Source organism: Anguilla anguilla, chromosome 16 (assembly GCF_013347855.1).
Source record: "Anguilla anguilla isolate fAngAng1 chromosome 16, fAngAng1.pri, whole genome shotgun sequence".
In the NCBI taxonomy this organism is placed as follows: domain Eukaryota; kingdom Metazoa; phylum Chordata; class Actinopteri; order Anguilliformes; family Anguillidae; genus Anguilla; species Anguilla anguilla.
In genome coordinates, this window is record NC_049216.1 from 24,181,869 (window position 1) to 24,207,300 (window position 25,432).

At 44.1% G+C, this 25,432-nt stretch overlaps 1 protein-coding gene across 3 annotated transcripts in view; it reads right to left on the reverse strand.

Annotated features, from left to right (window-relative positions):
- Nucleotides 1–1,620: 1,620 nt before the first annotated feature.
- Nucleotides 1,621–25,432, reverse strand: part of LOC118215392 (DNA-binding protein RFX7) — a 31,288-nt gene continuing 7,476 nt past the window's right edge. The window contains exons 2-10 of one of the 3 annotated variants that reach the window (XM_035396135.1): nt 23,485–23,518; nt 23,227–23,339; nt 14,540–14,625; nt 13,368–13,490; nt 12,517–12,633; nt 10,742–10,826; nt 10,400–10,607; nt 9,686–9,969; nt 1,621–9,386 (exon numbers count right to left, since the gene is read on the reverse strand). In XM_035396135.1, coding sequence (XP_035252026.1) covers nt 6,015–9,386; nt 9,686–9,969; nt 10,400–10,607; nt 10,742–10,826; nt 12,517–12,633; nt 13,368–13,490; nt 14,540–14,625; nt 23,227–23,247 — 4,296 coding nt within the window. In that variant the 5' untranslated portion in view covers nt 23,248–23,339; nt 23,485–23,518 and the 3' untranslated portion in view covers nt 1,621–6,014. The remainder of the gene's footprint in view (nt 9,387–9,685; nt 9,970–10,399; nt 10,608–10,741; nt 10,827–12,516; nt 12,634–13,367; nt 13,491–14,539; nt 14,626–23,226; nt 23,340–23,484; nt 23,519–25,432) is intronic. The other 2 variants (XM_035396136.1, XM_035396134.1) reach the window with 2 other exon arrangements.

Genomic DNA, 25,432 nt, shown 5'->3' on the forward strand with positions numbered 1-25,432 from the left:
CAAGATGATCTTTTCCGGAACGTCCTGCTTAGTTAAATTTATCAATACAAAATAAGCAATATCACAATAGGTATATGGTGACAATATGACAGAACAGAGGAGTGTTTTTAATATTGCTCTTCAACCAGTCGTTTTGAAGTGAACTGTCTTGTGTGAAACTACAAATCATTGTTTCCTAATTAGGATTTAAACATATTTGGATTATTCTTAGTGATTTCTGCATTTTATCTTCGTCTTCCGTAGCCTACTTAAAGTTCGTTGAGATATTTTTAAGGTCAAGTGTCAGGCTGTAGCCTACTGTACTTGTTAACCAGCAGAGGGAGGTAAAGCATAACATTTAAACATTCTTCTTATTTAAGATAACAGGACAGCAAGCGTTAACGTAAACACAAATGTACGGTGCGGGGGTGGGGGGGGGGGGGGGGGGGGGGAGGGGGCGTCCAAATCCAGGACTCATCGCCATTTCTTTTACACATTGTCAACTTCCCCCAGCTACAGCAGTCAAAATGTTTCCAATGCACCACACAACCTTTTGCAACATCAGCATTATTCCTTGATCCGCAGCAGTCGGTTTATAAATGAGCTGCATTCCATTTTATCGCAAATACTTTTCCTGAAAAAGGAAGCACTGTCCTATCATAGCCACATTCACCTGACAAATTAGGCAGTGTAGCAGTGGTCCTACACAGGAATAACTTGAGTCTAAAATATAAGCCCATATAGTCAAGGACATAGATCTCATTTCAACTTTGTGGATCTCATTTCAAAATTTCAACATAACTATATTTTAATTAACATGTCTTGTGGTAGCTGTGTCACGGAGGGCTTCAGTTTTGAAATGAATTATTCAAGACACATTTGAATTATTTAATAATGCAATGTAATAAAGTCACATAACACATTTTTTCCCTTTCCAAAATGTTTCTGCCATTTTGTAAAGTTATGCTGATTCATCCATTTGAGCGTGTAAAGAGAAATACTTATTTCTTCCAGAGTAATGCAAGTAGATATTATGCCCATATCACTATAATAATGGCACACATCTTATATTTCTACACATTTAAAATTATTGCTAGCAACCTGTGTTTGGAAATGTTCAGATGCTCCTATCTGGTTTACAGTAATGAGAGTATCTTGGATACATTTAAAAGCACCATGGTAAGCCTTTGTTCCTCTAGTCATGCATCAATGCTGAAAAGCTATCATGTTTCAGCTGATCAATTTGTTGTAGCTGCAAGGACCAAAGCAGACACCTTGAACCTTGTTTGTCAGGCAGGTATTGGGAAAGAAAAAGCACTTAAGTCGTTGTCTGTTAATACAGTCCCTTCATCTGTGTTTTGATTTGTAAAGTGGCCACACACAGAGTCGCACAGAAACCAAGATGGATATGTGCACTTGTTATGCCTATTCTGTTTCATCAGCTGTTAATCTCACTGTATTCAACTGCTACATCAAAGTCCCGTGAGAACATGCAACATGTGGATCACTATCTTCATGTAGATGGCACTGGGCCATGTTCTATACCAGCTGTTACTACTTTCAACAAAGATCACAAAGCCTGTACCCCCCCCCCCCCCCACCTCCCACCCCAAAAAAAGAGAATAAATTAAGACAGTGATGTTCTTTTAAAAAAAGTTTATTGGTTTTTAAAACCACTTAAAAAATCTCAACATCTGTGAGCACTTTTCAATGGAAAAAGAACAAAACAAAAAAGAACATTGCCAAAACGCTATTGCAACGTTACCAAACTACTGTACGGTCCGCTTTACACCAGACAACAACGATACTGCGGAAGGTTCTACAAGTCTAATGGAGAGGAGGAGTGTATAAAGAAGGGTTTCTACTGGGAGAGTGAAGGGTACAGCAGAGGGAGGCGGGGCATGATGAGGCTCCTGTGCACTACAAGAAAAGCCTTTTTTTTTTTTCTTCATTCAGTCCAAACATCAGTGCTTATTTTTAATGTTCTTGAGAAAATAAAAATGGAAAAAACTGAACTTTTCACAGATGTATATTTTTCTTAAAAAATAATTTAAAAAACACAAATAAACCAAATAAATTCAAAAACAGAACATATAGAACACGTACTAATCTGAATTAGTAAACATCGAACAATGCAAGTAACTTGTCGTGACAGAAGGTATACCTTTCTGGTTGACAGAACCAGTCCTTTTTACAGCAAAGAAAGTGGTTACTAAGGATACTCTGTACAATAGAATTCAACACACATGCATGTTTATGATCATTTATCAACATGGTGAAGGAAAATTTGATAATTTTTTTTTTAGTTTTTAAAATTTTCCTTAAATCGCATTTTATATTCTCCTGTATGAGAATGAGTAAGACTTATCTCATGGAGATCAATGCACATTGCTACATAAGACAATTAATCTGTCATTTTTTATGACACTTCTCATTTATTCTTTATTTTTTTTATCTTATTTAAGCTGTTTATAAAAAATATTTTTTATTTTTATTTTTTATGGGCTTCAATTGTGTTGCATTTGTCCTAAAAGAGGTGCCAAACCCTTGGTTCATAAAAAGTTTAGTGCAATAACATGAACCGCCGAAAGCTTGCTGAAATTTGAACCTTTGAACCTTTAAATTTCCAGTGTCTGCTGCAAAGTTCTGGGCACAAAACATATCTGTCACAGAAAGACAAGCAACCTGCTAATATATCATAATACTTTTTTTTTCTTAAAAACCATGCTATTGTTCTTACCCAAAGTACACATCTCTTCTGCAAATGCAGAAATCTATACATTTCAGAGCAAACAAACGATAGACACCACACAAAGCTAGAAACCAAACATCATCATCTGTACAAGACAGGAGCCAGAAGCGAAAACACAGCATATCTCACTGGCTACAGATCCAATATACTCAGTGTAGTATTTGTGAATGTGCACAGAATTGTAGTTTTGTACAATTATGGTCATAATACAACATGTCTTGATTGATTGGATCTCTTTCAGTGGATCTGTTATATTTACAAATGGAGCTTTTTTAACAGGGTTAAGCGCAATTACAACAGTCAACAAAATTCACCCAAAATACATCCTGCTACATCATCTTTTTTTAAAAACACCAGTAGTGTGGATATTAGCATGCTTTTCCATAAAAGGTTCCCAATGCTAAAGAGAAGTCATTGCCTTTATAAAAATCAAAAAAAACAAAACAAACAAAAAAAAAGAAATAAATAAAGAACACTGATTTCAATTTCCATCCCCCCTGCAAGACAAAATTAAAGGACTTCACAATTACCACAACTGCAAAAGCCTTCAAACCAGTGTGCTGTGAAGGACAGAGGCCTGTAGGGAGGGTAGGGGGGGGGGGTCACTGGGCAAGCAGATTTAACAATACTCACAGATTTCATTCTCTTCTCTTCTCTATCGTAATAGCTTTTCTTTGGTATGCACATAAGGCTGATACTCCAGAAACACCGCGAGGCGCTGCTAAACTACAAACTTGATTTTCTCCATATTTCCTTTTCCTTTCGTCTTCTAACCTGGGAAAGGTAACCTCTAAACGTGCAACAACCCGCTGTGAAACACTGTTTACGCAGGGTGACCCGTGTTCTGCTTGTGCGTAAACAGAAGAAAAGATGCAAAAGGAAATACAAAGCATTATTTCCGTCTTTGTCCTCTGTCATAATAGATGTAGATGCGCATCACTTCAGTACATTTCAGAACATTTCAAAACAACCTATGGAACTCACCGAAGACAATTATACATTTTGGAAAAAAGTTTTTTTTTTTCTTTTTGGTTTGATACCTCTGACCTGAAATTTTGAAAGCCCAATAGAATACAGTAAACCCTCTGCGGAAAGTGAATTATGGAGTTGATGTTCCATATTTCATTGAACTTAAACTGCAAAGAAATGGGGACCTCTTTTCCCCAAATATGTTTTTTCTCCCATCAGCAAATTCCCTGCTGACAATATTGATTGTTTTTTTTAATAAGCCACTGCATCCATACCTATCTACTAGATATTGTGGAATCTCACTAAGAATACAAGCGATAAACTTATTCAGATTTGAAGCATAACCTCACATGCAAACACTTCAACCACTCAGATTGGTCAAATGGAAAAAAATAGGCTACACATTACTCTTCGCTATCTGACTCGGATGCCTGTGGTACCTGACTTGCAAAAGTAGAAAGAGACACAGAGTTACAAACCAAAAATAAAATAAACAACAATAAAACTTAGACAATACTGACCTTTTGCTCACTCCTTTCAACATTTTTCACCACCAAAGACATTCGTGGTAAACAACAAGTAAGACTGCCTCTGCCTATAATGAAATGTATTATCCACCAATTTTTACACACTCCCATTTATAGCCTTATACTCTCATTCATAAGGATGGACTTTATAGAAGTTCATGAAACTCCATTGAGAAAAAGGTGTTTTCCCCTAGGTGTCGTTTTAAAATTTAAATTTAAAAAAGAAAGCAATACCGGTGCACTACAGTTTCAAAACACAATAATGCAAAATAAACCAATCCCTTCCTTCCCTTCTAAGTATGTGCTTGATCCTTCAGCAAGCTAGAATTGTCTCAGGCAATTCAGGGCTACCACTACAATATATAAAAAGTGAACAAATGCGACATTAATTCATAAAAAGGGGGGAAAACAAACACTTATGTATTACCCAATATAAATGTAAGCAAATACATAATTAACTTTTCTTAGTTTTTATAAAATCTCACAGTACATTTCTTCAACAGCTGCCGAGTCTTTGAAGCTCATATCACAGAAGCCTCGATTCAGCTGCAAATGAAATGCCATATCCCCATCTCTTAAATGCACATAAGACATTAAAACTGTTGAGTACTGCCAACAAAAGCCAGCTGCCATTCTTCCCTCACGTGATATTTCCTATTTCAACTAAATTTAACAAACATTTTTGCCAAAAAAAAACAAAAAAACAACAACAACAACAAAAAGCCAATCTCTTCCCTTCTTATATAGACTTTATGTATTCTCTTTACATTTTACATTTGGACAATTAAAACATATTAAAGGTTTTACCACTGATTTGGTATATGATTCTCTATTTCTGGTTTTAATTTAGCACCTGGTAGCACCCTGCTACAATCTGAGCAACCTGAAATGGCAAGAAAAAAGACCAGCAGTAGCTATTATAAATGCCCACATAATGTCATGAATGCTGCTGGTTACTCAGTGAAAAGATACACTGTGGTAAACATTCAATAGGAACCCAATGTACATATGGACTGCAAGAGTTTTCCATCTGTTGGGAGTCTTCAAAACTGCATCACATTGCCGATCTGTCCAAAGGTAATCTGTCCAAAGCAAGAGGTTCTTGCCATATGTCTAAGGTTTATTTTGAGAAAGGATTAATTTTCTCCAAGAAAAACAGTCTTAAACAGCTTAATGATTTGTCCTTTGAAAAACATTGCATTATTTGTTCAACAGCATAACCTCTGGCAATGGAGTGAAGATTACTTACCAAGGTGAAAAGAAGACTTCAAAAATTTTTTTAAAATTCCTACTATCCCTTATTTAAGCTTTCGTTAAAAAAATAAATAAATAAAAACGCATAGTGTAGCTGTCTGTCGTCCAATGAAGACTCTCCACCATCTAATAATTGACAGTGTGAAAATTCAACCAGGCTCATTTACCTCAGTGTCTCAATTGAATAACCCTGCTGCAATCCATTATGATTTCTTACCAATTTCAGTAGGAGGAGAAATGGAGGAAAACAACAGTCCCAGAATGCACTGCAATGCAGCATTCCAAAAGAAACAACAGGAAGAAAGAAAAGAAAAGGAAAGAAAATCACAAGAGTGATCATTTCAGTTCAGGCTGGCACTTCTCACTGGACAAATGTCAAAATGTCCAGATTCATGTTGCAGTGTGCTGTACAATACAAAACAATGTGAGACGGACAGAGAGAAAGAGAAATACTCCCAGAAAACAAACTAATATAGACATCAAACTATAAAATTAATTGAAACAAATAATAATAAAAAAACTGTATAAAAACATTAACCCAACATTTCCACGGTGGGCTGGTCTTTACTTTCCAGCCAGTCAAAACTAGCAGAGTTGACAGTCTCACTGCATATCTGCTGGAAGAGGGGATCATTCTTCAGTTCTTCCAGTGTAGAGTCTTCATACTGTCCCTGCTGTCGATTTGGGTCAAACAGTAGATTTGCGTCTAAAGTGTTAAGGTCATTGATGCTACTGGAAAGCTCCGAAGTCAGTCTGATGTCACTGGAGAAATCCGATGCCACTGCATTAAGTTCCGATGCCACCTGCCCCACCAGTTGGGAACTGGGGTTCAAGCCGTCCTCCCCTAACAGGTCCTTGACAGTGTTATTGAAATCCAGCTGCTGCTGCTGCTCTTGGTCCTCAGACAGCAGCTGTGGCTGGCTCTGTTCCTGGTGGTCCTGTAGCTGTGTTTGCAGGTCCTGCTCCTGCTCCAACTGCTGTTCTCCGGGTCCCGATTGTGCTTGATCCTCCCCGGAAACGAAGCCTAATGGGTCATTTCGGACAGTCTTCACGTGGTGACCCGGCCTCTGGAACTCATAGGCAGAAGGGCCGGAGTCACCCAGAGCCTGGTGGTTGGCACTACCAGTGGTGGTGGTGAAGCCAGTGGTGGTGGTCTCCAGGATCTGGGTGAGGTTCATGCGGGCAGTGTAATTGGAGGGCATGTTGTTGATGCCCAGGCCCCGCACGGCATCGTCACCATCCGAGTCCATCTTGCTAAGCAGCACATTGGTAATCTTCTTGCTGTTACTCTGCTTCTGCATGGGCAACACCTCCGTCTGCATCATCACATTGAGCGGCACTGACTGGCTCCTCTGGGCCATGGTGCTGCCGCTGACATCCGGGTGGCTATTGGAGAAGATGTTGAGAACTTCCGGAGTGACGGGGGAGTTGAAGGGGGAAACCACTGTTCTTGGGACGTTGGAGTAGGCCGTGTTTCCGCTGAGGTTTCGCTGCCGGACAGCAGGGCTGACGCTGCGGCAACGGAAGGTCCCACCTGTCGTGGAGCTTGTGGCCTTGCCGTCCAAGGGGGCAGGCACTGCAAAGCCTTCCTGCTTGTTGAGGGTAGTCACTCCAGTGACCTGCTGCTGCACTGGGGATATGGGAGTCAGACGGCCAAAGTGGGCATCAGGGTGCCTGGACTGGGCCTGATAAGACTGCCCGGGAATAGCAAAGGCATGGGGCTTCCTAAAATGGTCCTCTACCAGGTCCTGGTAGCTGGGAAGGATGCCAATGCCATTGTTGGATATAGTTGAGGCTCCTGAGCCGCTGTTGTACCCGTTGTTCATCCAGTCCAGTTTGGCCTTGTCTGGATGTGTGGCTGTGGGCCTCTGCATGGGCTTGACGGGGCTGCTGGAGATTATGCTGGCGTCATGGTAACCGGTCATACTGGAGTTGATGGGCGTGAAGGCGAAGGGATTCCTGCACTCCACCGGACTCGGAGGGACACTGCTGCTGCAGTTTGAGTGCGGGGTCCCGATAGGCGTGTGCCGGCTGCTTCCCAAAGCACTGTCCACTGGAGTGGTGGGCGCCATCCGCGAACAAGGGCTCTCCCGAGTCAGACCAGACACTCCGATCAATTCTGACGTGGGGGTGGGGGTTGGCGTTGGAGTTGGCGTAGGAGTGTGAGTGGGAGTGGTGCTGCTGTGGGCTGAGTGATAGAAGGGGGTGTTGGCCACCTGGTGAGTGGACAGGATGGCACCCTGCACCACAGTGGACTGGTCCTGCAGTGCTAGGTCAACACAGCTGCTGAAGGACTGCAGGCCACTGTTCAACTTCATCTGCTCCTCCATCTGCACCAGTTCCTCCACAATGCTGTCCTGTGTCATGTCGTCATCATTGAAGGGGAAGTAATCCACACTGGGCTGGGTTCCTGCAAAGTTGATGATGTCAGGGTGGAGGGTCAGCTGGCTTGATGCTGCAGCTTGGGCCATCGTGGGGAGCTGGTCCATCACAGGTGTAGAGATCTGCTTATGGTCTGGAATCTGCTGTACGTACGCTTGCTGCTGCTGAATGCCATCCAGCTGCCCTTCCGCCCACATGGAGGTCTTCAAGTCATTCACCGCAGAGGCATCAAGCACGTCTGGACCAGTGGACACAACCTGCGGGCTGCTTGTGATATGCTGCAGTAACGTTGGGTTGGAGGTGTTTTGACAAACAATGCTGCTGCTGCTGTTGCTGGTGTCCATGTCAGACAGAGTCCCTTCGGATTTGACCTGGGAGGATGTCTGGGGTTTGACGACAGTCTGGAAACCACTTGTGTTCCCGACAGGGGAGTCAGAGAGTGCCAGGATCCGAGTTGGTACAGTCGAGTTCAGCTTCACAGTTACTTTGCTTGCTGTGTTTGCTGGTGCGCTTTCAGGTTTAGCAGGTGTCCCTGCCCTAGAAATTTTCTTAATACCAGGCTTGGGACTATTATCAATCCCTACAATCGGCTGTTGAGAGATGAACACTTTCTTGACAGGCATGGTGTGCGACTCCAAACTGAAGCCTGCTCGTTTTCTCGGGCTTTTAGGTCCCAGGCAGCTTTCCTTAGGTGACGCTGCAGCAGTGGCTCTACCACTGGACGACAGAGCGATGCTGGTGTTCTGACTGGAGATGGTCAGGTACAAAGTGCTTTCGTTATTGTTACTGTTGTTATTGCTGCTAGCAGAAGCTGCCACAGTGCTGTCGTTGGAAGGGGACTTCTCGTCGCAGCTGGGCCCGGCCGTTCCTTCGAGGCCCAATGAGCCCTTGGTGTGGGGCGTGGATTCGCTGGTGGCCCTGGGCTTAGCACCTCCCTCGCCCTTCTGCCTACTGGCGGCTTCCTGAGTGGCATGCAGCCTGTCAGCAACGAGGGCCTGGTTGCTGTCTGTTATGGCTTCAGGCTCCATCTTGATGTCGATGGTGGAGGCAGCGGCGTGCCCTGACTTGGCTACAGGGGCCAATAGGGGGGCTGCAGAGCCACTCCTGGCCTGTGGGATGGGTCTGTGCTCTTCCGAAACACCGGCAGAGGCTGACCGTAGCGTGGTGGTCGTGGTGCTGCTGCTGCTAGGCGCCAAGGATATGGCCGTCATCTTTACCACGTTGACGGAACCCACGTGCGGCGTGGGCATCACGGTCTTGATGGGGCTGTTGGTTATGAGCAGCGTCGGAGGCGAGCGCAGGGTGATGGCGCTGGTGGCCGATGGCTTGGGCAGGATCTGGGGGTAGCGGTGGCGGGCTGAGCGGTCACCCACGGGACTGGCGGAGATGTTCTGTGGCGTCTTGGGGGACGGCTTGACAGGCTGCATCGACTGGGTGACCACTTGAAAGTTGACCGGCAGTACTTTGCCTTCCGTAGTGCCCACAGGGCTGGGAGAGGTCATCAACTGCCGGCTTCTCTGTACCTACACAGCAACATGCAGAAAAACACATCAATCATACAAGATCCCTTTTTCTTTACATCTGGAGCAGGTGCTAACACACCACCACCTTCATTAAATCATGCGCTGGATCAAAATGCAGTATGGGCCTAAATGGAATTAAAATTAAAAAATTGGCTGCTAATATCCTCTACACCAAAAACAACCAAAAATGCCATTGTGAAACTAAAAACAATCTCATATGTCACCCAGGTTTGTGATGATGCATGAACCCTGAACATAGCCTGTGTGGAGTTAAGGAGAGGCGCTGGAGCCAGACTAACCGTGATTGGGCTCGGTACAGCAGCCACCACAATGCCAATGGTGGGCTGCGGGGAGAGCAGGGCGGGGCTTCCACAGGGGATGCCAGCCCCTGCACTGGATGTGGCCTGGGGGTCGCCTGGCAATGGGGAGTGAAGCTTCTGTTCCTGCTGCTTCTTCTGAATCTTGCGCTGTAGCTGCTGTTTAGCATCAATGGAGGGGGACGGCAGGGTCTTCACCTGGGGCTGGAAGGAGTTGGCTTCTGCCGTCGGCACAAACGCAGAGCCCGGCGTCGGCGTCTTCACCCCTGAGACCGAACGGGAAAATGAGTCAGTCGGGTCAGATGGTAGTCACTGCTGCAGCAGTCTGGGAAAATACTGCAGCAGGAAATGCCCTGAAACATTACTTGACATTAGCTGACCTGTTATGTCTGGTACCACAAACATGTTTACACTTCATCTCGCATTTAATTTGCTGAGAACAAAACTTTTTCACAGCTTTTTCACTTCCTCTTTTTTTCACTACCACCAGACAGACATCCTTCTTCAAGAATGGCATGTATGTAATGTAAGCAAGAAGCAACAGGCAGTTGCTGCTTCAGTTTAGAGAGACAAAACTCACAGCTGTTCATTCATCTTCAAAATTTCAATGATCATGTCAGTGTACACCTTGCTTTGATGATCTATTTGTGCATCTTTACTACCAAAGGTGTGAGTGTAGAGAGTCCACTCCAGTACCTTTGGGAGTTCCGGTCATCACGGTGAGGGCTGCAACAGACTTGGTGCCGATATAGTGGCTGTTGAGTAAGAAGCGAGCCAGGTCCTCCACGCAGTCGAACTGGCGGCTCAGCACCTTCTGCGCCCACTCGCAGACGAGGCCGCAGGCTGCCGAGCGCACCTCGTCCTCCGCACTGGGCAGCTGGCCCGAGGGCTCCAGCGCCTCACACTGGCCGGAGAGAGAAATTGCAGTGGCTTATGGAAAAATCCACATTATGATTATGTTTTCCCATTTTAAATAAAGAAGGTACAATAATGGATTTTCAAAATAAGGGATAAAAAGCCACTGCACTCAAATCTTACCCCATCTCCTGTTTTATGTAGATCCAGGTTGGGCAGAGATGGCATGTGAACAAATGCCTTCTTCCTTAATCCACTGTAGCAATACGTGAGGAGATGTTAAGGCTCAATGAATAAAACCACAGCATCTGATTTGATGCTAATACCCCAGTGCGTAAACATTAAAACAAAATGAGAGGATAACCTTAAATTAGAGTGAATAACAAATAAAGAATTAATCATCAGATACAGCCTGAATGTCCCTTGAGTGGAGAAATGCATTGCTTGGAGGAGAAGGGGCTGAAAAGTGTGATTCAGAAAATTGCCCAGCAGGGAATCAGTATGTGAAATGGAGCAGGCTGCTGCACAGCATTTAAACCTCTGGCCAAGGCTGACATCACTTCTCCAACTTCAATAGCTAACAATTCCTCAGCCTCCAGCACTGGAGCTCACCTTTTCCCCTCCAACATTACTGCCAACAAACACTGTGGTGCAGCTTCTTAAACACATTTCAGAGAAATAAAAGTCAATGAAAAGTCTAAACATCTCAAGCCCTGCAGAGCACATTGTGCTATCCTTTTCGTATAGGTCCTGGGATTTCAACAGAGGCCCTACAGACCCCTGGGGGTCCTTGAAGGGGTGCTTGGTCAGACTTGATATGTAATGGCTATTTATATATTTGGGAAAATATTTCAAAATATGAAACCGTTTTTAAATATAACCCTCTTTAACACATGATTGGGATCCCCTAGATGCCTTTGAGCCTGGATAGGGGTCTGTGGATTAGAAAAGGTTGAAAACGTGCTATAGGTGAAACACGAGAAGCCACGTGTAGCACAGTGTTAAATCCACTCTCCATTAACACTGAAGCCCTCCTGAGAAAATGGGCAAATCTGTCCAAATGCGTCAGAAGAACTCGAGTGTGAGCACTTAAAATATACCACTGGATGCCTCCTCAGGCCTTCATCTTGGACATGTTTTTGAATGTAACAGCAGTTTCTTTTCAGAATCCAAGACAAGAGCACGCTAGCACATTCAGCAATGGTTGCTCGAGGCCAAATGTTATTTGTTTCATACATAAAGACACTGATAAGGCACTGATTAGTTGCTGAGGAAGCTGTGGTAGAGACAAACAGGATACCCTCTCAGAAAACCGGGGGTTTACCGGGGGTTTACCACTTACTTCACAAGATTTCAGCTATAAGTAATTAAAAACAAATATGAAAAAATTAATACTGTTATGAAGAAAACAGCACCCAATTCAATGACCGATAGGAGGTTTGATGTGTCAAACAAGTCCAAATTTTTAGGCATCTTCCATACGTCTGTAGATAGTTGACGAGACACAGGCCGGCTAGAGGTTGAGCAAAATCATGAGGAAATCGACACAGAGGAAATCATGACAATTAGTGGCAGCCACAACTCAAACACAGACATCTAACTGGTCCCATTTACTTATCTGTGGTCTACTGATTTTGGGGCCTTGCTGCATCCCGTAAAAACAGACATGGTATATTTCAGTACACAATAGACCAGAATAGAAACAGGACTAAAACAGTAGCCACATACTGTTTGCCCAAGGATCTTTATCATGGTTTTACCTCCCAAAGCAAGATCATTATAAACATGCTGCCTTAATGTCACAGTGTTCCTTATTACTGTACGAAGTTGCACAATCCACCTTGAGCAGGTGGGGGCCTTTTGTTTCTGTTCTATATTTGGTGGCTTAATGAAGCACAGCAGATGCTTGCCAGTCACAGCACAGAGAGGTCAGGTTATTCAGAACCATGGAAGGATATTTTGATTTGCCTCTCATGCCGAGTCGACGTGCCTTCATGTTCGGGAAGACGTTTTTCATGATCTTCCCAAAGTCTGCTGCACTAAGCGGATGGTAGCCCAGATTGTCACAATAGCTCCTGAAAAATAATCACATGCAAAAGGAATGTTCATTTCAGGACAGGTGTTATTTAGGTATGCACTCTCCCATACATCATTCAGAATGGGACATAAGGCAGAATGAAAGAGATGAAGCACAGAATTACAGCAACTTCTTGGGGTTATGTTATACAAAAGAAACCATATTTCTTATAGAGAAAACCAGTAAAAATGTTACTACGCATACAGTATTGACAATATAAAATAAAGATGGCCGCTAATTACCATTCTAACACGAACACAGAGAACACAAAGTTCTCAAGATTTTTCAGCGTCTTCTTTCATTTGGGATTCTGCCTACAGTAATTTAGCCACACAGTGTCATGACACATCCTTCCGAAAACAATGCGTGCATTACAGCAGCGAGACTAAGTAAGGACAGCAGCCCTGTTACAGACCACGCAACCCAGGGCTTAGCGCCAAAATACAGATCCAGTTTCGCTGGGAGTGCTCCTGCTTGCATGTACACGATTTGGATCTCTTCCAGTGTGAGTCACTATCTATCCCTCCTTTAAATTCCAGAATCCAATAAGAGTATTTTTTCCCCCTCTTTGTTTGATAACACCTACTTGCTGAACTGCGGAGGCACGTCTTTACTGTAAGTCACATCAATAATCACTGTTGAGGCTTAATCTGTGTTCTGTAGATGGAGTCACACAGGAGCCTCAGGGTCCCGCCCCCCCCTCTCCAGAGCTGCCAGAGCCGGCTCACTCACTTGTACTCGTCATAGACCTCCTGCTTCGGGAGAGAGGTCTCCGGGTGCTCCTCTAGGTGATTGCGGATCCAGTTGAACGCGTGCATCTGCTGCGTCCGACTGGACGACATGGAGCTCTGATCGCTGAAACGACAATAAACACGTTCGCACCCAAGTAGGCTTTTCTTTTTGCTTCAAAACCACTTTTTAAAAAAATCTACACTAATTCCACGAAACAAAAAACAATGATACTTTCTGACTAATAGAGTGATCCATGATAATAAAAATATTGATACTAATAATAATAAGAAGAAGAAGAAGAAAAAGAAGAAGAAATAAACTATAATTATATTTTTTTTTTTTTCAGCACACAACACTTTTCAGAAAATAAAATACAATAAAATCACCAATGCTCAGTCTTAAAGAACAGTATGTCGAACCTGAGTGCCTGGGGTGATGAGGGGAAACAAATTAAAACAGTTATTTCATTAAAACACAATTTCTCTTTTACATGGGTGTAATAAACGGTTTACACCAATGTAAATGAGCCAAAACATGCCTGAAACCAGCTAAAACCACAACTTGAGGAAAAAATATGGGGCAAGTAATTGTATATAATTAAAGTCCAGATGGCCCTCTGATAACTACATGATAAATTGATTTGTGTGTGTGTGTGTCCATGTATGGGATATTGAGAAATACAGGGAAGAGGTTCAATCATAGAAGAGGAGTGAAGATCTCCAATGGCAAAATACAAACTTCATGGATGGAATTTTCCATTGGGAAGCCTTAATAAATAAAACAGGCATACCAAAGCAGAGTGATGAACTATGCTTTGCTTTCATTGAGAGAATGAAACCTTTGATTGGAAGAAGGGGGGGATTTTTTTTTCTCCGCTGCTGCCATGAGACAACAGTGAGATGTGAAAATGCCGTATAACGGGTGCATTTGACAGATGTGACAAATTTGAATGGTACTAGCAGAACAGCAGTTGCTAACACTTGACGTTGGTGGGTATGGTAAACGCAATTTTCACAGGACCATATGGAACCATTGCATGAGGCTGTGCATTTTCATATTAGATTGATGTCACACTTTCACATTTTTGTAACCGAAAAGTTGACTGCCCCTTATAAAGAACAAAATAAAATATAATGCTATATTACAATAACTATCCATCAAACTCTATTTACCTTTTGTCGGTGGCATTGCTGGGACCAGAAGGCAGCTTAAGGTAGAGGTAGAGTTTTTCAATGTCTGTAAACTTCTCCACATCTTGCTGCAGAAAAGGCAAGAAAACAAATATTGCATTTAAATAAAAATCAGAAACACCTGTGAAGCAATTTGTCCAAAACATCATGGTGCCCTGAAATGGGGGGAGACTACGTATAACAAGTGTTGTAAGTTTTACATGGTTAAACCAAAATGTATAAAAATACCCATTAATAAAAACGAATAATATGAACTTCAGCCACAAGTGCAATGTTTAATTACAAATCTAAAACTGCGGAGCATAGAGCCACGTCAAAAATATGTCTTTGTCCCAAACGTTATGGAGCTCACTGTACTGTATGTACGAACTTCAGGAAATGGACACAAACGAGACAGACTTGCATAATAAGACCCCAGGCAGTGGGATGCACTAACGGCACTTTGGAAAAAAAAAATCTTTTCACGACACGCTGCTTTTTTAAACGAGCTACAGTTCTTTGACAGCTGCAGAAGACGCACGGGAGCGTTTGAAGGCCCTCAGACAGAGACGGGCCGAAAGACACAGGAGCTTCTAGGCCTACACAGCAGTGACCGGAGCGGAGCTAGAGCAGGTGGAACAGGAACACCGCAGATGTGGCAAACATGCACCCCTGCAAAGTGTACCTGCATCTTTTACGAAGCAGTGACCGTACGGCAGACACACGGGCCTGACAGTTACAAATTACCTCAGCACAGGCTGCCCTACTTACTGAGCGGAGGGCAGATTTCAGCTGGTGGACTTAGGCCCAAAAGTGGGACACAAAATCCATTGGTGGGAAAATAGAGAAACTTTGGTGGGAATACGGAGATACATTTAAGATGAAAGACGTGTTAACACTCCAATATTATGCCAATCAATTCTGACTGGGATATTTTGATAGAAATCATTTAGTGGCCCAATCTGAGAACATCTCTGATACAGTGCTCAAACTACAGCCCCTGTCTCTGCAGTTCTCTCGACACACAAGAAGACAAACACAGGAAACAGGCAGGAATCATCCCCTTCTATTTCCAGTAACACGCATTAGGCTACCTGTTGGAAGGATGGGGAGGCAGGACAGGACAGGACAGGGGGGCAGGCTAGGATAAGGGTCCTGCATCATCATACTTCGGTAAATACTAAGCGATGGCCGGGTCGTAAACAAAGCCAGCACAGCGCGTGGCCTGGCCGCAAAAACAGGGATGATCTTGAAAATGAGATTATGGACGTAAATGAGGGATTAAAGAGGGAGAAACGGTAAGAGCAGGCAGCTGATGCAGGGGGGGGAATTCTGCCAGTGACACGGCCGGGACACATCGCAGCTTATTCCCCATCTGTTCGGAGCCACACCCCGAGCTGCACCCAGATGCACTGTGTCCTGTCTGGAATTTTCCATGTGACAAGATTCCGGAACACGGGGGCAACCCGGCTAGAACTCTCCCAGCGAACTGCCAACGTGTGCCTAATATTGCATTTCCGCCCACTGCACATACTGACAACCGAGGGGGGTGACTTAAAATTAGGCACAATGACTCGCGTTTAGGAAAAGGCGCCGCAGGAAGGGCTTCAACTTGACCCTTGGTATGAGGTCAAAGGACAGCAGGAATATTCCCAGGGAAACCGTCTCTAGGAGACACAGGAGGCCTGGCATAAGCAGAGATAAAGTGCTCCATCAGCCACACAGCCAGAAGGAGATTCTTACACTGATTCAGTGTTCAGGGCTCAACACACTGGTAAAAATGCTTAGCACATTGTCACTGTAGAAGACAATGGAACTAGGGCTAAAAACTGGGGCAGTGAATGTTTCCTTTTCACAAGTAATGATATCATTTAACTTGATTCTTGGCATCTGGTAACAGGCTTCACAAAATGCAACTAACAATGAAAATAAGCATGTGCTTGAGATAACATGGGCAAACAGACATTTGCACAGTGTGAACCGTTATACTGGCCTATCAGTCACAGAGGAACCAGACAGGCACGCACACACACACACACATACACACACATGCATGCATGCACACACACACGCGGACACACACACGCACACACACACACACACACACACACATAGACGCACACGCACGAACACACAAACACACACATACACGCACACACACACACACACACACACAGACACAGATCCACACACACACACGCGCACACACACACAAACATATATGCACACAGGCACACACACACACACAAACACACATACACACACATGCACGCACGCACACACAAACACACACAAACACGCACACACACAAACACACACACAGACACACACATATCCACACACACACGCACGCACACACACACACAAACATATATGCACACAGGCACACAAACATATATGCACACAGGCACACGCGCATACACACACACACACACACAGTATGTGCGGGGCTCGGTCTCCTCTCGCGGTGGCGGTAATGGCGGCTGCCTGTTAAGGGCGCGTGCGGGATGGCTGCCGTGCCCGGAGACAGAAGTGGCGAGCGGCTCTTCCGACACCCGGCTTCAAAGGGAAGAGGGAAGATGGCGGGGAGGGGCAGGCGTGATTTAAATTCTGCTGGAGTAGGAGGAGGCAGACACAAGCCCGGCTGCAGGCGCCGCTCCCCAGCAGCCCAGCCGGGGAGAACACCAAGCGCACAGCACACGCAGCGCACACAGCACACCCAGCACACGCACCGCACACCGCACACAGCACACGCAGCGCACACAGCACACGCACCGCACACCACACACAGCACACGCACCGCTGACAAACTGCCATTACAGCAAACCCAAAAAAATAATAACAAAAACACTGGTGTGTCTGTGAACATTGTGAGAGGAAGTTGTGTAAAATGCACCGCCCAGCTTGTCAAAGAGCAGAAGCTAATGCAGCCATTAACGCTGTGTCTTCTCAGACCCTATCCCGTTAACTTACACTGTATCTCTCCATGTCCCCCAATCATTAAAAAATAAAATAAAATAAAAATACTATGTAAATAAAACCAAATGAGAGGGAATGATGTTATAACTGAGCCTAAATCACTACAGCACAGTATCGTAATCAGACCGCATCTCCTGTTCAGACACATGTTGAATGTCAGGGCATATGCTATTTACATGTGTACCAGTATAGCTCCTAAAGGATGCATGTCGTGGAGGAAGTTACAGTGCGTTAATCCTGACCTTAAACTTGCACCGCGTTCACAGATTCCTCATATACAGAAACAGACACAGGGCCCTATGCAGCTGTTTCCAGCCTCTCCAAGCAGAGTCATCTGAGGTTAATCTGAGGAATACCCAAAGTTAATCATGTGGAAACCTCGGTCAGCGGCAGAGGGAGAGGCAGACAGAGACACCACAACGCCTGGCAGACTGACTCTAGGTGGCGTCACGAAGTGGGTCACGCACGCGCATGCTCACATACACGCAAACATCACACGCAGTCACAAACCCTCACAAACACCACGCAGTCACAAACCCTCACAAACACCACGCAGTCACAAACCCACACAAACATCACACACTGTCGCAAACCCACGCAAACATCACACACTGTCGCAAACCCTCACAAACACCACGCAGTCGCAAACCCTCACAAACATCACACGCAGTCACAAACCCTCACAAACATCACACACTGTCGCAAACCCTCACAAACATCACACACTGTCGCAAACCCTCACAAACACCACGCAGTCGCAAACCCTCGCAAACATCACACACAGTCACAAACCCTCACAAACACCACACAGTCACAAACCCTCACAAACACCACACAGTCACAAACCCACACAAACATCATACGCAGTCACAAACCCTCACAGACACCACAGTCACAAACCCTCACAAACACCACGCAGTCACAAACCCTCACAGACACCACAGTCACAAACCCTCACAGACACCACGCAGTCACACCATGTACACTCACAAGCCCAGACAGTAATACACACATGCACACAAATGCACACAAGCACACACACACATGCCTGCGTGCGCTTCTGAGCAGACCACTGCATTGAGTCACACTGGAAATGGAATGAGCAGTGATATACACACAGGGAGCAGCGTTTTACCCCCCCCCCCTCCCCCCCCCTCCCCTCCAGTGGACAGGGGACAGACAGGCTGACCTGCAGAGCGATGCCTCCTCACTCCAGCTCTCCCCACACATTTCCATTGGTTTCTAAGAATAGACGCCTCTCACCCCCAATCTTTTCTATTCGCTTCTTTGTTGCTAGGGGAACCAGAGCTCATGAATGGCTTAAGTTATCAGCCACTGAGCTGCAGTTGTGAACGGAGGGATGGGGGGGGGGGAGCAAGGTAAATAAGTGATTCTCCACACACACACACAGACACACACACGCTAACTCGTACACACACAACCACCCTATTGGCTGCCAGAGCAGGATTCTCCATTTTTGGAAAGAGACCGGCTCACGCGAGGCACAGAGAAAGAAAGGTGAACGGACAGAGCCGCACGTGCACGCGCTCACTCGCGCTATCGAAGCGACGCCGCCCTGCTCTGCCGCCCCTCGCCAGCGCCGCGTTCTCACTGGCACTGCTCGAGCGTACCTGGCCACACTGCGTCAGCTGCAAGCCCTTCAAAATGCTCATTTGCATTTTCCGTGGAACATCTGCAGGTACCCCTGACCTGGGACCGGTTCCAAAAACAGCAGAGGACACCTGTCCTTCACACTACCCCTATATGTCCTCTGGTAACACAGCAAGGAGTTCTTACAAAAAACACGTTTGAGGAGCACTACTGCACTCCATGTGGAAACAAGCTTGTTACTATACAACTAATAGTCAACATAGTACATTTCTAAAGGGTCTGTATGGATTACTGCTGCCGTATTACATGGTTAAAGGCATGGCAGCATTTTAAATGGCACTCAATTGTTTCTTTGACAAGGACAGATTCATTGTGATGGTGCAACACTACTTCACCTATACAATAAAGCAATTAGAGCAAGACGAATGCTAATGTTAAAAAAGCATGGTGCGCATTTTGGATGCCTATTTCACCTCAACGTCTCTCTGCCTGATGCAGAGAGGATGTGGATCTGTGACTCCTCCCCCAGGCACTCATCCCATTAGATGCTAAAAAACACTGCAGTGCTCAGGGACTACAATGCCCTGCCCTACCCTGCCCTGTAGGTACCTGCACCCAAAGCGCAGTAAATGCACGGACCCCAGATCAGTTTCGTTACCAGGGGCAGGCCTGATTATCCCACTGCAAACTTCACGAGCAGGACAAACCCATAGCAGATCAGTGAGCGGATTTGAAAGGCTAAATAATATGTTCATTCATTCTAAATATACTGTTCTATATAGCCTAATCACAATAAAATGATACCACTCCCACATCACGACAATATGGATTCCTCTTTTACCTCTTGATTGATTGACCAATTAATCGACTGATCACTCAAATGGGCACAGTCAGGTACTTTCACTGAGGAAAAGCTTTCTGCCACCTACCTCCACTCATCTTTGTCATTTAGGGAAAGGGTTAGGAAATACACCTCTGTATAAAAGTAGATTGCACTATTTTTAAGGTTTGAGATGAGAATATGCAATGCCAGTCAGAAATGAAAACAACCTCCCAGAACAAACGTGCCTGAAATGAGCTGTACGAACAGGAATACTAATACTAGATTTCCTCCGCTTTTCTCCTGTCTCTGAGAATTCCTTAAGAGCAGAAATAAAACAAAGTCAGCTTAAATGAATTTAAAAGGAAAGGGGGAAAAAAACACATCCCTTGTGGAATTCAACTCAGGAATAAAAGTTTAATGGCTGGCGCTGATGCAAGAATGTGTGTAAGATTGCAAGAGTCAATAACAAGGCGAAGGCAGACGAGAGCGTAGAGGTCAGGCACATTTTGCGGTCTCTGGCACCGACCTCACTTAAGGGTCTTCAGAGACTCTCCATCTCGATGTGACAGTTACACACTGGCCTCCTCTCTAACTGATTCACACAGCTCGACAAATACTGGGAGTGCGTCCATTTTGTTCAAGGCAACATATTTACAGTAGGTAAATTACAACAGACATGTAGGTAGGTAGGTATCCGATTCACAGGTCATTAAAAGTCAGATGCAGCTTAAAAGAAAACTCCAGCCGAAGACACTTTGACGATGTTAGAATTCACATACTGGTGATGTAAAACGCAACCCAGGTCCTACTTTCCTGTTTTGCCTATAGGGGGTGAAATTCGCTGCTTGGCAATGTGCAGTAGGGTTCCAGAAGCTTTGCTAAATATCAGATAATATACCCTGCAATGAATTTCACATTTCCGCTACGTGTTTACCAATGATTTGCCATGTTTTACCCCGGGGCTTTCCTTTAAGGACCAGAAACTAAAGCATATTATTACATTTGTTTCATATTGGTTTCTTCTGTCAGACACCCGTATTACTGTAATGTGTGGCAAACACAAGCAAGTACGTATCCTGCCCACATCGCTACACACACTCCAGATGACGCTTTCAAACACAAGTGAGGAGGTGTAGTGTTTCACATCACAATTCTCAGTCATTTCCAACCTTGAGAGACACCTCCATCTCCCTGTCATTTCTCCAACCCTGTGAGAAGCACACGCATCCAAATCTTACCAACCATCACACCCAGCCGCTAGCCACCCACCTCCCAGCAATAGTAACACATTTGTTCAAACTATAACACATGCAGTTAGGCCTAGGTTACCATCTGTGGATGGTAACCGACATAACATTACACACATAAATAAATGCTAATTCTCTCTAAATAAAAAAGGAAGTGAAACAGTGGAAGAGGAATGATGGACTTGTTCTGCATGTAACAGACCACAGTAGCACAAGCCTTTCCCCACACTGCCCCTCCCTTATTAGGCTGAGCACTGTGCCCCACACTGAAGAGGCCATAAGACAAGGCAGCATGCAATTCTAAGCAAGGCTATATCTGTTCTTTAGTTTCCCCAAGAGCATCATGTGAACCTTGCTGGACACTGTTCAACCTGAACAACAGGGGGTGGCATTGACAAGGTATTTCTTAAAAACAAGCAAGTGCTGAATGACACCCCAGATCACATTTTGACATGGACATGAACATGAACTACAAAACAATGTACCCCAATGTACCCATACCAGGGTATATTATTAGAAATACAAGCTATCCCAGCTACCACCAGCAACAGCATATAAGCCCCAGGGTCTGCAATCTAAGCTCAACTGCGGCAATGGTGACTGTGGCCAGAGGTCAGTGGCATTATCCAAAGCAGAGGGTAGTGACTGGGGCTAGGCCGGCTTCACTGCAGGAGGAGTCCTCTGGTCAATGGGGTACCTGCACTGGCTCCATATGATGGGTATTCCTTAAGACTTTTTCTCCCAGTTTGGTATCCACAATTGTACTCATCAGCACTTATTGCTGCAGTTGCTGCTGCTATGGATTCTGGAGAGCGCACACAATAATGTGCTTCTTTTCACCCCGCAGTCTATAAGTTGGTGACATGCAAACATGACTCAGAGGAAGAAACTTCATGTGTAGGGCTGCGGGCACCCGATCAACCAGCAGGGGTCACTGATGAGCGATGAGGCGCTATCCCCCAGGTTGACTGAAACCCTTCTTTCCCTGGATGACACTAGCCCCTACAGCAGTGCTGATGAGTACATTTGACACAGGCACAGTCAGATTCAATACCAGACCGGGGAGTACAAACAGCAAAAAACTGTTCTAAATAAAAACAGCAGGGCTCCTATGTTTCTGTTGTATGGTTCTGTTACTCTGTTCTACGTGCTTTTTTTTTTTGTTATCCTGTTCTATGTTCTAAATGAACCTTTTGAATAGTAGGTATTTTGGAATGCTTGTTCAAAATTCTAAGTCAGTGTTCTAGAATTCCTTTGCTGTCAATTTTTAGTAGTGACTGTCACATAAGAATTAGAATGTTCAGTTAAGAACCTTCTAATCAGGTATTTGTGATCTTACTCCTTAAAGGGTTAAACTGCCTATATGTGCACACTTGGCCTGAGGCAAATGGCTATGAGGTTACTGTATCATTCTATATTGTAAAATAATAAAATAGTGTAACACCAAAAATAATATCTGTGCCTATATTACAGGGCAAAGCATAGAAGCCTAAATGTTTTCTAGAGCAATCTCAAAAGCCATAATAGCTCTTGTGTTTGGAAAACAGAAATAACATGGACTATTATCTAAAACAAAAAGAAACAGACTTTCTGGAAACTTCATGCGGTATCAGCAAAACAGAAGTACTGGTTGAGCTCCATTAGGGCCTAAGGCCCATCTCAGGACAGCTTATGTAACATGCCATAATATAACCTGTAACAAATCAGGCAGAGGTCTGACAGGGTAAATATACACACAATGTTCCAAATGTCAAAAGTCAAAGCAATTCATTTCAGACAGCAGCTACAACAGAACCCTGTATTTAACATCCTTTGCAGATTGAAACCCACATTGCAGCAAAGCATTCTTCTCATTTTATTCACAGTGAAACTGTAATCATTTTCCTATGTTCTTTACGTAAACATCTCTCTGCCCATAACTGTGAACATGCAGCAAGAAAAACAAACCCTTATATTTGTTTTATTTTTTTTATTCCACTTTATTTTCATTCCACTTTATTTAAAATAATCGTGAATCTCAGTGCGGGTACCTTTGTTTTCTTTGATTTCATACAAACTTGGTTTTGTGCTTTTATGGACTGCAGAACAAACTGTTTCTTCAGATACCATTAAGATTTTTTTCACCCTTCTTTAAAGGCCTGCTCTGAAACAAGAGTTCAATCTCAAAATCAACTCATAATAAAGGGACTTTCTTGGTACAATTCTTAAGGTATTCAAAATATAGGCCTTTTCTTTTTAAGGTTCATAAAACCAAAATCAACCTTCAGTTCAAGTGTTTTTTCACTTACCAATATGTTGTCCACTCTTGATTGTACAGATTTGCTGGGGGGAAACACAAAGACAGACAGTCAGTATAGTAGACGGGCAAGTTGCGTAACCAGCTTAAACCCGATATATTAATAAATCAGGGTTATGTGAAGAATGAGCCCCCAATACCTTTCTCCTCAGCCACAACCAATATATCTAAAGCACATGTCATGTGCTACAAGGAGACACAGTATCCAGCACAACTCTAATAATACTACCCTGGCTAGGCCGGGGTTATCTATGTCTGTGATGCTTTCCCAACTGATATGAACCACTATAGAGGCAGTAATGATGATGCAGATAAACAAAATGTAAATGTTCAATGTATCCCACGATACCCCCAACGCCTACATTGTCATTATCTCTCACAGTAAACAGGCTCAAAAATAGTCCAGGAACAGCACTAGCATGTGCCGTTTTCCTTATCCTGCGTTAAGCTAACTACCTCTCGAAAGCCTCCAGAACTGTCAGGTCATGTCAAACCAGCTTATCAATATGAAACACGTCATATCAAAAGCTCAGAGATCAACTGGCATATGCAGATCTATGAACACTGAGAAATACTATGATGGAGGCTCTCATATTGCCTACACACAGTAAACATGGATTATGGAAGGTGGAGACCAGCATTCAAGGTCACAGCCAGCGTTTTTAGTTCAAAAACAATAAAACTGACAGAAAACCCTCCCAACACAGACTCCTTCAACCAATACAAATGTAGAGAACAATCATACAAAACACTAATACTAGCTAGCCAAAGTAAAGTAGGCTATTTCACAGACTCATTCAAAACTGAACACTGCAATACTGACGCCAAAAAAAGAAAAGTTAACCAGCTAAAGGAGAACAAAACAAAAAATATCCAGGTTTTTGAAATCTGAGATTGGGTTGGTCAAGAAGTTACTAAGCTGGACAGAAGACTTCTAAGATTGTTGCTAGGTGACACAGAGGTTTCTAGGGCTTACCAGGTAGGATATGGTGGCACAGAATGTTCAGGTATTCTTCGGTGGGACTGTAAGTAAGGCTTAATGAGCTGTTACTGGGTCAGATTTGGCAGGGTAGACTTAAACTGTTGCTAGGAGATTTCTGTCCAGGTAAAACTCGGGACAATTAAAGTCTTGCATTAAGACTGGGCACTACTTAACCAGACAGACTAAGCCTTAAATTAACCCCACCGTTGTGACGGGGTTTAGGCTACTCGCTTGTTGTGACGGGATGCAGATCAGTCGAATTAGCAATCAATTTGCTCTTTAATGACAATGAAAAACAATAGAACCCTTTGTATTTTGCATTGAAGGAGGAGGCAGGAGGGAGGGGGTTCTTTACCCACCCTGCCCCAAAAGGCTCTGAGCAGACACTGAAATAAAACATAGCTACTTCTGCAGGGACTGATGTTTTAGCACAAAAGTGGATGTCCATCAATCATAAGAGGCAACCAAAGTGAGAAACAGCCACACAGCATCAGCGTGAGATAGCAGAGACAAACGTAACACACAGTGGGGTCCCCAATGTCACAGAGGCTCAGGACATTTTTTTGCCATTCACCAATTATCCTCTTGAGCTACATTCCCAACCCACCCCAAACTGAACAGGAAAATATACCCCTTGCCAAAGCTGGTCTTGCAATTAACTCAGTCTGTCAGTTAGGCGTTGAACGAAAAACTGCAGGCTTCCTCCATCAGCGGAATCACATAAAACACAGCTCAGCACAATGCTTTTGTTTAAAAATGGCACATTTTCTAGAAAAATGACTCTCCTCCCCCCACTCAAAGCCACCCTCTGTGTCACTGTCTAGCCTCTGTGTCACCGTTTAGCTGTGTGGTAGACTACAGTGCACGTGGTTCAGACAGTTTCATGTTAGTATGTTAAACACCTTTTGTATGGGTATTGGCATATTTCCGGCAGCATTAGCCATTTGTCTAGCCGAGT